A 13,226-nucleotide genomic window follows, 5' to 3' on the forward strand; every position below is an offset into this window, starting at 1 on the left:
GGAAAAAAGGGTGGGCTTTAACATCCGAATCTTGCCTCTGATTGAAGACTGTATCTGTCAGTTGAAGTAACTCCGTTCTTACCAGTCATGTTCGCGTTACGGTCTTCTGAAGGGGAAGGTAAGATCCACCGTACTTGCCGAGGGGTGACACCTCGTGGTAGTAACCAGTGATTGTCACTTGAGTTCCGTGGTCTTGAGAAAACTACAAGTCCCAGAATGCCTCATGGCTCCCAGCCCGCAAGTCAGCTTTCAGAGCAGGGTCCCCACTCGCTTTGAAGATGAGTCAGAGGACACTATTGCTTCCTAGGGAGAGGTCAGTCACGCCTTTGCAAATATAGTGCCTCCCCCCATCTGCGAGTGTCCCATCTTAATGCGAGGAACGCTCCAACGTTGTTTCCCAGTCTCTTCAATTTTAGCCCATCACGGATCTGAGAACTCAATGAAACAACAGGATCCTTTCCTAATGCAAAGCCGCTGTTTTTCAGACAAAGGTGGGGATTCTGGAAACTGTAACTCTAGGCCCAAAGTGATTTTATCCCTCTGGTTATACGTGGGCCAGAAAACAGGGAATTCAGTGTGTTAATAGGAGCAACACAGAATGCAGAAGGGGATTGACAGGAATGGGTACACTGACATGCAGAAACAGTGGGAAGGAGGATGGCAGAGTGGCCGATAGTATATGCCTGCTCCATGACAGGTCTCAAAAATGGGCAAAAAAATTATTTACACCTAACTTTTTTTTTTTTCTCCTTTTGAGATAATAAAGAGCTTTTTACTCTCCAAAACTGAAAACAAATAAGTGTCATGTCAGGGTTTGGTACTGCACACGTGATTCAAATTGCAGAAACTAGAAACTCCCTGTCCATTCAAGGAGTTGGTTGAATAATAATATGCAAAAACTGTAAAAAAAAAAAAAAAGAAAAAGAAAAAAAAAGAAAAACAAAAGATTAGAAAGCCCTTTATGTACTGGCCTATATAAAATTTAGGATACTAAGGTGAGGAGGAATAAAATTCAGAACTGCATTGTACAGGATTCTGACTTTAGAGAAAAACAAAATACATACATGGAAATTTTCTGGAATGCATAAATTAATACAAATAGTTTCACTATTGAGTTGTTCCTCACAACTTTCAGTTTTAAAAACCTAACTTAAAAACACCAGCTCTGGGCTGGGGATGTGGCTCAAGCGGTAGCACACTTGCCTGGCATGCGTGCGGCCCGGGTTCGATCCTCAGCACCACATACAGACAAAGATGTTGTGTCCGCCAAATACTAAAAAATAAATATTAAAAAAAATTCTCTCTCTCTCTCTCCCTCTTTCTCACTCTCTTTCACTCTTTCTTTAAAAAAAAAAAAAAAAAAAACACCAGCTCTGGGGGGCTGGGGACATAGCTCAGTTGGTAGAGTGCTTACCTTTCGTGCACAAGGCCCTGGGTTCAATCCCCAGCACCACAAAAAAAAAAAAAAAAAAAAGAACACCAGCTCTGTAACAGCTCATATTTGGGTTAGATCATGGGCCACTTTGTTAACTGTGTGATCCTATGGCCTAAATGTTTCTGATTTCCCCAAAACTCATGTTGAAACCTAACCCCAATGTGATGGTATTTGGAGGAAAGAACTGATTAGATCATAAGAGCAGAGATCTTTTAAATGTAATTAGTGCCCATATAAGAGACCCCAGGAAGCTACTTTGTCCCTTATACCATGTGAGAACTTTGAGAAGATAGTCATTCATCTATGAACCAGGAAGCAAATCCTCACCAAACACCAAATCTGCTAGCACCATGATCTTTCCAGCCTTCAAAACAATGATGAATAAATTCCTGTGCTTTCTAAGCCATCCAGTTCATATCTGAACAGTCACTGATAGTAACCTAATAGCTTCATAGCTCTGAACCTCAATTTCCTCATCTATTAAATGGGAACATACCTATATCTTGCATCATAACTTTGCAAGAATTAAATAAACATGACAACACTTTAAAACAGTGACACAGGGAATGACAGCTTAGCAGCTTAGTGATAGTGTGTGTGTATGCGCCTAGCTTGCCAGAGGCCCTAGGTTCCATTCCCAGGATGGCCCCCAGAAAAGAAAACATGCCATAGCGTAAAAATGTTAGATCACATGTATTATCACATCATTTACTGACAGCTACACTGTGCCACATGTCAACTGAAACTAAAAGCCAGGTATGGTGGCACATGCCTATAATCCTAGCTACTTGGAAGGCTGAGACGGGAGAACTACAAGTTCTAAGCAGCCTAAACAAGTTAGTGAGATCCTGTCTCAAAATATAATTTAAAAGGGCAGTGCTGGGGATGTAGCTCAGGGGTGCAGCACTTGCCTGACATGTGAGGCCCTCAGTTGAATTAAGAGTCAAGACTAGCCAGGTGGGGCTGGGGATGTGGCTCAAGTGGTAGCACGCTCGCCTGGCATGCGTGCAGCCGGGGTTCGATCCTCAGCACCACATACAAAACAAAGATGTTGTGTCCGCCGAAAAACTAAAAAACAAATATTAAAATTCTCTCTCTCTCTCTCTGTCTCTTAAAAAAAAAAAAAAAAAGACTAGTCAGGTGCCACGGCACGCATCTGTAATCCCAGCAGCTCGGGAGGCTGAGGCAGGAGGATTTCGAGTTCAAAGCCAGCCTCAGCAACTCAGTGAGGCACTTAGCAACTCAATAAGACCCTGTCTCTAAATAAAATATAAAAAAGGGCTGGGGAGGTGGCCCAGTGGTTAAGTACCCCTAGGTTCAATCCCCGGTACCCCCCGCCTTCAAAAAGAGTCAAAGGCTGGGGCTATAGCTCCTCAGCACCACATAAAAATAAAAAAAGCTATTGTGTCCATCTCCAAATAAATAAATAAATAAATAAGAGTGAAGACAAAAAGCAGAATCAAACTGCCATTTCCTTGACGGTGACCTTAGGTAAGCTATTTCCTCTCCCTGGGCCTGTTTCTTTACCTGTCAACAGACGGACAAGAGTGATCACCTCCAGAGTAGTTAGGAAGCCTAGGCCACAGGAAAAAGGATGTAGCTCCCACCCTGAGACCACATCCTACATGCTGGGCTGTGCCAAGTGGTTTCCAGTTACCAGCTGCTGCCATGGTTCCTTTTTTTTCCCCCCTCCCCCTTGCACTGCTGGGGACGGAACCCAGGGATTCCTGCATGCTAAGCATGGTCACTACCACTGAGCCAATGTGGTCACTTCTTACTCTCAGTGGCAGGGGTAGACATCCAACTGCAGTAATGTTCAGACTGGGAAGGTAATGGGGACAGGCCACCTCCCCAAAAGAAAACAGACACACACTACGTTAGAATTTTTAAAAGCTTAAAAAATCCTTCAGTATCTTCCAGCCCCAACCTCCATTTCCCTTGGCCAGGTCAGCCCAGTGTTATTCCCACAGAGGCCAGGGCTTCAGTGGCCCAGGTGGGACAAAGGGTGTGGTCCCCATACATGGTGCTCATGAAGTTCCTTACGAAGTCAGGGAAGCGCTTCTCCACGATACTAGTGCGCATGGCACTCATCAGCTGCAGCTGCAGGAAGGGAGCATCAGCATGGGCCAGGGGCACCCAGGAGACCTCCCCCTGCCCTTACCCACCCCCAGGTATAGGCCCACCTGGTAGGCAATATTGTGGACAGTGAGGTGGTGCAGGGCGGCTGTGTTGTCGCTGTGGAGTAGAGCGTGCAGGAAGGCCCGGCTGTGCCTGTAGGTCAGCAGGGGGTGGCTGAGCAGAGCCCAGCTTTCCCCACCTCCAGCCCCCAACTACATCACCTACTTCTTGCAAGTGGGGCAGGTGCACTCGGGGTCTATGGGGCCAAAGTCCTTCTCATACTGCTTCTTCTTCAACTGCAGGTTGCCTGTGGGCACCAGGGCAGAGCCAAAGCGCTGGGGACCAAGAATGGCAGTGGAGGGCAGGTCACAAGGTCTGAATCCTTCTGGTCCCTCTCCCGCTTCCTTCTTCCCCCATCTCCCTCCCTGCCAGTACCCTGCCCATCTGACAGCTCCCTGCCCAGGGCCTCACCGCTGTCCTTGTGGGATAAACACAGTCGAACATGTCACATCCAAGAGCCACGCAGACCACCAAATCGGTAGCATAGCTGGGGGTAGGGGGGCAGCCATGGAGGGAGTAAGAGAGAGCCTGAAGCCCTTACATGGGCTTCCCAGGCCCCTATCCCACCCCTAGCTGGGCCACATTGTCTCAAAACCATTCCCTGGGGGCAGTCATGTCCTCCTTAGTTCCCCCACAGCAGGGCTGTATCCTTCCCCCATGTCTTCTACATGCGAGGGAAAGGGTGCTCAGGAATCTGCTCCCCATAGGCAAAGTTCTGTCTCCTCTCACCCCAACATACCCAACGCCCATCAGGTAGCGGGGCTTGTCCTTAGGCAGCCTGGAGGTGCTCAGTGCCACCATCTTCCAAAACTGGGCCTTGCTCTCACCACCACTCAGGCCTCCGATGGCAAAGCCTGGCACGTCTCTTTTGGTCATCTCTGAGGGTACAGATGGTTCCTCAATTTACAATGATTTCTGAATTTTCCATTTACAAAGATGCAAAAGCATACACATACAATATCATGTTTTCTACCTTCAGGGCTGTATTCAATAAATAACATGAGAACATCATGTAAAGACAGACTTTTTGTCAAATGATTTTACCCAACCTTAGGCTAACACACATGTCCTGAGCACATTTAAGGTTGCCTAAGCTGAGCTACAATGTTCACTAAAGCAAATGTATTAAATAAATTTCAACTTACAATGTTTTCAAGTTATGATGGTATAACCCTATCATTGAGCTGAAGAATAGGGTAAGGTAAGGGGTGACCAGACAAAAAGGAAATGTACCTCATATCCTTGTCCCCAGGAAAGAGCTTGTCCAGATATCCATAAGACAGAGAGAAGGAAGGGGAGATATAACACAGGAGGAAAGGAATCTGTCTGTGGATGCTGACTCTGAGTGCCCTACATGCAAGACCCTCTACTTAATTCTCAGGAGAAGCCCATGACCCACACTTCCATTGCTGAAACTTTTGGAGTCAGATGAGTTTAGAAGTTCAGAATTTTCTAGATTTGAGAATATGTAAACATTCCATATGCTGAGCAAGATCCTGGCATCAAACCTTGTAACATTTCTACAATTTAAAACACATAAATTCTGGAAGGCCACCAAATGAATGGCAAATTCCAAAGCATGCTAGATTTTAGAATTGGGTCTTGAACATCTAGAATGACTAATGTTTAGTGACCTGTTATCCCTCAGTTTCTACAAAGGTTTGGTTCCACAGGGGTCCTGTGGATACCATAACCCAAGGATGCTAAAATCCCTCATATAAAATGGTATACTACTTGCATAGAACCTATGTACATCCTCTTATAGACTTTATTTCTTTATTTTGGTACCAGGGATTGAACCCAGAGAGGCCTAACAGAGCCACACCCCCAGCCCTTTTTATCGTTTATTTTGAGACAGGGTCTCACTAAGTTACTTAGGACCTCACGAAGTTACTTAGGACCGGGGCTGGGGATGTGGCTCAAGCGGTAGCGCGCTCGCCTGGCATGCGTGCGGCCCGGGTTCGATCCTCAGCACCACATACAGACAAAGATGTTGTGTCCGCTAAATACTAAAAAATAAATATTAAAAAAAATTTCTCTCTCCCTCTCTCTCCTCTCTCTCACTCTTTCTTTTAAAAAAAAAAAAAAAAAGTTACTTAGGACCTCACTAAGTTGTTGATGCTGGCATTGAACTAGTGATCTCCTACCTCAGCCTCCCAAGCTGCTGGGATTAGAAGCACGTACCACCATGCCCAGCCCTCTCTAGATGACTTATAATGCCTAATACAATATAAATGCTATGTACTTGTTGTTATATGGCATTCTGTAGGAAATAATGCAAAGAAAAATATCTGTAATGTTTAGTACTGATAAAATTTGGGGCTGAGGGGTACCAGGAATTGAACCCAAGAACATTTTACCATGGAGCTATGTACCAGTTTTGTTTTGTTTTCAGAAAGTCTTGCTAAGTTGCTGAGGGTCTCACTAAATTACTGAGGCTTATAAGCTTCCTGCTTTCACCACCTGAGTGTTCTTGGGTTTATAGGCATGCACCACTGCACCTGACTCAGATGCAAATTTTTTTTCCCACATATTTTCAGACCATGATTGGTTAAGTCTACAGTTATAGAACCCAAGGGAAAGGAGGTGCAAAAATAGCATCAATCAACTCATCATTGACCGATGAGGAAACTAAGCCTTCACAGCTTAAACCATTAGCCCAGGCTGTATATGCCAGAAACTGGATATTACCTCCAACTGGCCTCCAAGCCCATGCATGTCTCAGACCCAAACTACCCAGTTCAACCTAGTGAGGCCATACTATTGATGAAGCAGGTGCTATCTGGAGCCGGGTTTCTTTTCTTCCCTTTTTTTTGGTACTGGGGATTGAACCCAGGGGCGTTTCACCACTGAGCCACATACCCAGGGTATGAGACAGGGTCTTACTAAGTTACTGACCCATTTAGAGCCTCACTAAATTGCTGAGGCCAGGAATGGGAGAGGGGCCCAAAAGGCTGCATATGACTAGATGTTCTGCTGCAGGTGAGCCTTGGAACAACACTTTGAGCACTTTGGTGCTTGTCAAGCTACAGGTGGCCAAGAAACGAATTTGTTTAAGGGATATCAGCCCTGTTGTTTTTTCTTTTTAATATTTTTTTTAGTTGAAGATGGACATAATATCCTTGTTTCCTTTATTTATTTTTTTAAATATGTACAAGGATGTGAGATAAGTGCTCAACCACTAAGCTACAACCCCAGACCTCAGCCCTGTTTTTAGTTTTTCATTTTTTAATGAAAGAGAACAGAAAATACCAGAAAGCATCAGGTGTATAAAAGTAATGCTTTCAGAAAGGCTTGGTTTCCATTTTCATAAACATCCATACACACTGAACCATGACATGAGCTGAATCTCTCACTGTGGGTCTCTGTTCAAAAGACTTACTGGACCAGGAATGGGGGAAGAGGAGGTCTGAGGACAACAATGACCTCTTCAGCACTTGCTAATAGGTAGGACAATTTGAACAGACTTTCCCATTCAATCCTCACCTTTACTCCAAGATAACTAGGATTCAGTTTCCATTTTACAGAGGAAGAGAGGCTCAGAGAGATGGAAATGCTGGCCCAGGAGCACACAGCCACAAGGCAAAAGATCAAGGGATACAGATGGACAGAAATGAATGCCCAGAAGTTTGCTCAGAACACCTCACTGACTTTGCTCACCTTCCTCTCTGCCCCTGACTTTAACTCCATGGTCACAATCTTATCATTTTTTCCTTGAGCAAGTCCTCCAGCCTCCCAATGGGTCTCCAATTCCCTACCCTCCCCCGCTGTAAATTTTTCTATGATGTCCCTTGGCTCTGGCCACCCTCCTGCTCAGCACTTTCCCAGCACCTCAGTGTCCCCAGGTCTCCACCATTGAGCAATGCCCCAAGCCTAGCCCCTGACTCCTGACCCCATGTATCCTACTATCTCAGGCAGCAGCAACACACTAGAGCAGTTAATGTTGTAAGTTCTGCCCAAAGCCTGGGTCCAAATCTCAGCTCTAAAATATCCAAGCTGTGAGGCCTCAAACAAGTGACATATACTTATAGGTCTCTATCTCAGTTTTCGCATCAGTATCCTTGGAGGCCTGGCAGGCTTTATCTTACAGTATCGTTATGAAGACTCAAAAGGTCAATCTCTGACTAGCATTTGGCTTGATGCCTGATGAATACCCAAACTCCATTAGCTACTGGAATTACTCCCATTCTCAAATACATTCTATTGCATGCTGCCTCAGGGTCTTTGCCTTGCTCCTTCTACCCAGAACACCCTTTGACCCATTAACAATCACTGCAGGAGCAGCACTGTATGCCAGGCCTGTGTGAGGGCCTCAGCAAGGGACAAGCCCTGGTCCTGCCAGCATGTGGTTCTACCTTCAAGGCAAGTGGCCCGCAGATCCGCATCCAGCCCACCCTGGATGATGGCGAACAGGTTCTGCTTGTCCGGTTGCCGATGGGCTGCAATGCACCGGTCCAGCCAGCGGATTGACCTGTAAGAGGGCTCTGGTCACGAGCCCTAGGGGCCTGAAAAAGGGTAGCAAGGCAGGGCTGTAGGACCCAGGGCCCCTCCAAGACACACATGCACACGCACCTGTACATGGCTTCTTCCACACGTGGACCTGTCACAGTGCTGCTGACCACGTCGTCTAGCTGCATGATGATGTCTGAGCCTGAGGTAAGACAGGGCAAGTCACTGGGCCTAATTTATACCTGAAGGAAAGACATGTCTTACCTCTGAAGACAAGAAGAATCCAAAAGATTTTTCCAAGTTCCCCTCAGCTTATTATAATTAGATGACACACCATTCGTCCTACCTCATACTGATGTAGAATAAAAGGAATAAGAAATAGGTAGAGGGCTAGGGATATAACTCAGTTGGTAGAGTGCTTGTCTCGAATGCATAAGGCCCTAGGTTCAATCCCCCAACACCAAAAAAAAAAAAAAAAGATAGAAAGGAAACCAGGCATAGTGGTGCACAACTGTAGTCCTAGTAATCCAGGAGGCTAGGGCAAGAGGATTACCAAGTTCAAAGCCAGCCTGAGCAATTTAGTGAGACCTTAGCTCAAAATATAAAATAAAAAAGTCTGGGGATGGAGCTCAGTAGGAGAGTACTATTAGGTTCAATCCCCAGTACAAAAATAAAAAGAAAGGAGGCATAAAGAGGGACAAGGAAATAAAATTTAAATTTATGGTGCATGACTATAATACCAGTGACTCAGGAAACTGAGGCAGGAGGATTGAAAGTTTGAAACCAACATATTTCATAATGCACTAATAAAAAAAAATGTGGCAGGGGGGAGAAAGTTAGTTTGAGGTCAATCTCAGCAACTTAGTGAAGTCATATGCAACTCAGTGAGATCCTGTCTCAAAATAAACAATACAAAGGGCTGGGCAAGTAGCTCAGAGGTTAAGTGGCCTTGGGTTCAATCCTCAGTACCAAAAAAAAAAAAAACCTGCATACTTTTCTAGGCCTAACACTCCCTAAGACAGCCTCTTTCTCAGGCCTATTACTCCCAAATTCCTGGGAATTTGTAAATCTGCCTGTGTACTGTTAATTAAACTCCCCTCATAAATGAATTAAGTAAAGAGAGAAATGATATTTGAGAATCCTACAATTTAAGAGACTTCTCAGTGCTATGTACATAGCCTGAGGATTCTGAGATTATGCAGACCACAATGAGTCATCTTGAGATCACCAGATTGATATTGTTCCTACAAACCTTCCTATACCCACCCCTCACCCACTTTACTTTAAAAGCTTTCAAGATGGCCCACGTTCTATTTTGAATGTGTATTCCTTGCTTTATCCCAAAAGGCCTCTCTCTTGAGATTACTGGCATTCTACCTTGAATGTGTACCTACTTTCCTAAATCAACCTCTATGTCTCTGGTGCAGGGTGAAATTCTTTTCCATCAGTTAAGCCAAGAACCCCATTGTCCTAAGTCCAATTATCCTTTCTCTCAGGGGATCCTTGGATCTTCTTTAGAGACACCTCTTCTCCAGTGAAAACACTGCTTCATAACTATCACTTCATCATCAAACCCAGCATAAAATACACATGATTTAGGGTTGGGAGTGTAGCTCTGTGGTACAGTACATGCCTGGCATGCCCAAAGCTCTGAATTCCACCCCCAACACCATAAGAAATACAAAGAGAGAAAAAAAGAAAGATTGACAAATACGAATTGTCCTTATGAAAGAACTGAGGATAGAGCTGGGATTGTGGCTCAGTACCACATATGTAAGGCACTGGGTTCAATCCTCAGCACCACATAAAAAAAGTAAATAAACAAAATAAAAGCATGGGGGAAAAAAAAAAAGAATTGAGGATACTGATGCAATCAAGGGGTCAGAAGCCTCTGGTATCTCCTCTTTTCGCCACTAGGATTTCAAAAGATATTTGTCTAGGTAATTGGTTATTGAGAAATAATAGCAATGATGATAATAAAAGTTATTACAATCAGGCACTGTTCTAAGAGATTTACCGACATTACTTCATTTATTCTTGTCAATGATCCTACCAAAAGAGCGCTACCATATTTGAGTTGCAATAAGTTGCAGGGAGGGGGAGTGATTTCCCCCAAAACCACACAATGCCTAAGGGGCATGACCCTCCTGACTTCCATCCCCTACAGACTTAAAGGGGCAGTTCTAGAGGTTCCACTCACCCAGTGCGTTCTGAATTTCCACGGACTTCTCCGGGCTCAAAAGGGTCTCATCACCATCATAGGGGGAGCGAAAGCGGACGCCCTCCTCTGTCACCTCAGACAGGGACACTAGGGACACCATCTGGAAGCCACCACTGTCCTGGAGGGCACCCCACCCAGAGCTGTCATGGTGTGGAGACGGCGGCCTCCTCACCACAGAGAAGCTAAGACATTTAGTGGGCTCCCAACCCCAACCCCACTCCACTCACTGTCAGCAGATTGTGGGGCCAATTCATGAAGCCGTGGAGACCTTCGGCTTTCTTGATCAGCTCAGGGCCCTGAAGTGAGAGAAGAAAGTACCAGGTTACTGGGTGAGCACGTTCTAGGGGCCCGTAATGGGGACAGAGCTACCAGCTTCAATCCCCGCAGCTCTCCCAAGACCAGCACAAGGCCTGGGCGACCCGAGGTACTCAATACACCGTTATCGATTGACTTTTGGAGTCATGCCCAGACCTTGAGGCCTCACCACCACCCCAACGCTCCCCACAGCCCTCCCAGAGCACAGTTCACCAACCGGTCTCAAACCCAGATGATAGGTGTTGCCTAAGCAGATGCGGCAGCCCAGGGCGTCCAGCTGCTCGGCTGTGATACCCTTCATGGTGGCCTGAGTGCCCACTGGCATGAACACTGGAGTGGCCACCGGTCCATGCGGCAGCCGCAGTTCGCCCGCCCGAGCCCTGGAGCGACTGCATTCGGCCACCAGACGCATGATTCGCGGAGTCGCCTCCAGGGAAACCGGGGTAGCTGCTCCCGCCATCTTGACTACCGGAACCACGTGGGACGTGGAACCTGGTGGGCGGCGCCATATTTGCTACGATCACGTGACGCTCAGAGATGGAGAAACCCGGAGAGTGTCAGGGAACCATGGCAACCGAAGTCTGAGCGCGTCTTAGCAGGATTCCTGAACGCTCCCTCCTGGAGCGCTCTAATGCAAAGAATTAAATTTTTCTAGGTTCAAATTCCATTCGGGAGACTTTTCTCTCTACAATCAAAGCCTCTCAGTGCCGTAATATTGTCCTGCACGAAATGTAGCCAAATTCGGCTTAAGGGCCTTGTACAGATTGAGGATCCGGTCGTCTGGTGCACACCTCTAGTCCCAGCAACGCTGGAGGCTGAGGCAGGAGGGTTATGAGTTCGAGCCCAGGATAAACAGTTCAGCCAGACTCTCAGCAATTTGGTGAAACCCTCAGCCACTTAGCAAGACCCTAAAATAGATAAATACTTACATACATACATAGGATGGAGTTGTTGCTCAGTGATAAAGCACCCCCGGGTTCAATACCAGCCTGCCTCCCCCCACCCCACCCCCCCAAAAAAGCCAACGTGTGTGTGTGTGTGTGTGTGTGTGTGTGTAAAATTTTTAAAATGCTGGAGATGTAGTTCAGTGGTAAAGTGTCCTTCGCTTCAATACGGGGGGGGGGAGGGGCAGGGGGAGGAATACAGATACACACATAACACACACATATATAATGAGAAGGACAGTTATACTATAACTCTTTACCCAATGTCTGGCTCCTATATTTTTTATCTCCTCACTCCTTTGTCTCAATAACTTAGATCCAGGCCTAGCACACAGTAAGAGCTCAGTAAACATTAGTTCCTTCAATAAAGGAAGAATCCTAGTTTTGTTTTGTTTTGTTTTGTTTTGTTTTGGTGGTATTGTTGTTGTTTGTTTGGCGGAGGAGGGGTTTACTGGGGATTGAACCCAGGGGCTCTTAACCAGTGAGCTACATCCTCCTCCGCTTTTTATATTTTATTTAGAACAGGGTCTCACTGAGTTGCTTAGGGCCTTGCTAAATTGCTCAGGCCGGATTTTAATTTGCTGTTCTCCTACGTCAGCCTCTCGAGCTGCTGGGATTATAGGCGTGCGTCACTGAAGAATCCTAGATTTAAGACAGGGGAGTCTGCTGAGGCCACTAACCTGTCCACATATGGGTTTGTTCAGTTAGTGCATACACGTGTATACATGTACGTACACAAACACACAGGCTTATATGTATATCCCCACTGTGCCTTTCTTCATGCAGCTCAGGAGTGAGGGGGGGCTGAGTCACAGATTTACTGTGTGCTGGTTGTTTTCCATTAATAATAACATAATATTACAGAATATCTAATAATTCTTACTGTTAGAAATGCAGCTGTGGCCAGCTGTGGCCAGCAGGGGGCGCCATTGATCTAAAACACTTTCACTGATCCGGCAAGTATCCTAAACTGGGCTGCTCTGGGCAAGATTGCCTCTGTGGAAGCTTCAGGCCTGTTACATTGTAATAAAGGCTAGTGATGTTAGGTTCTGAAGGCAGTGGAGAGATTTCATTGAGGTCACGCCTGAAAAATGCCCATCAAGGTGGTTCAGTTCATGACCTTTGCACTTGCTGTTGGCTTTGACAATTCATCCCCTCTGAATTACCTAAAAACCTATGGGCTTGTATTTTTCGCTGTGTTTGCTCTTCCTAGGAAAATTCTAAAACCACTACACAATCTCAAGACCACTCTACCCCAGCCGGGCATAGAGGTGCATGCCTGTAATTCCAATGACTCAGAAGCCAGAGGCAGGAAGATCACAAATTTAAGCCTAGCTTGAACAACTTAATGAAGTCCTATATAAAAATAAAATAAAGCAGGAGTGGCTGAGGATGTGGCTCAGTGGTAGAGTCCTTGCCTAACATGCATAAGGCCCAGGATTCAGTCCCCACAAGCACCACAAAAAGGGGAGGACTGAGGAGGTAGCTCATGGTAAAGCGTCCCTGGGTTCAATTTCCCGCACCAAAAAGTAGTAAATAAATAAATAAACACTCCATTCTCCATCACTATATATCACTTATAACTGATATGCCTTGTGAGATTTCTCTACACATTGGCAATGCCCAAATTAATTTATTTATTTTGGCAGTACTGGTGATAGAATCAGGGATGCTCTACTATAAA

General features: G+C 45.7%; 1 protein-coding gene across 1 annotated transcript; it reads right to left on the reverse strand.

Moving 5' to 3' along the window:
• Positions 1 to 3,312: 3,312 nt before the first annotated feature.
• On the reverse strand, positions 3,313 to 11,063 carry Qtrt1 (queuine tRNA-ribosyltransferase catalytic subunit 1). The gene is made up of 10 exons (XM_076871331.1): positions 10,816 to 11,063; positions 10,511 to 10,579; positions 10,263 to 10,401; positions 8,186 to 8,264; positions 7,969 to 8,084; positions 4,353 to 4,491; positions 4,025 to 4,100; positions 3,779 to 3,888; positions 3,619 to 3,706; positions 3,313 to 3,535 (listed from the first exon to the last, which is right to left on the reverse strand). The coding sequence occupies exons 1-10, from the start codon at positions 11,056 to 11,058 to the stop codon at positions 3,383 to 3,385; spliced, it is 1,212 nt and encodes a 403-aa protein (XP_076727446.1). The 5' UTR covers positions 11,059 to 11,063; the 3' UTR covers positions 3,313 to 3,382.
• Between the last annotated feature and the right edge of the window lie 2,163 nt (positions 11,064 to 13,226).

Source organism: Callospermophilus lateralis, chromosome 1, assembly GCF_048772815.1.
Source record: "Callospermophilus lateralis isolate mCalLat2 chromosome 1, mCalLat2.hap1, whole genome shotgun sequence".
NCBI lineage: Eukaryota > Metazoa > Chordata > Mammalia > Rodentia > Sciuridae > Callospermophilus > Callospermophilus lateralis.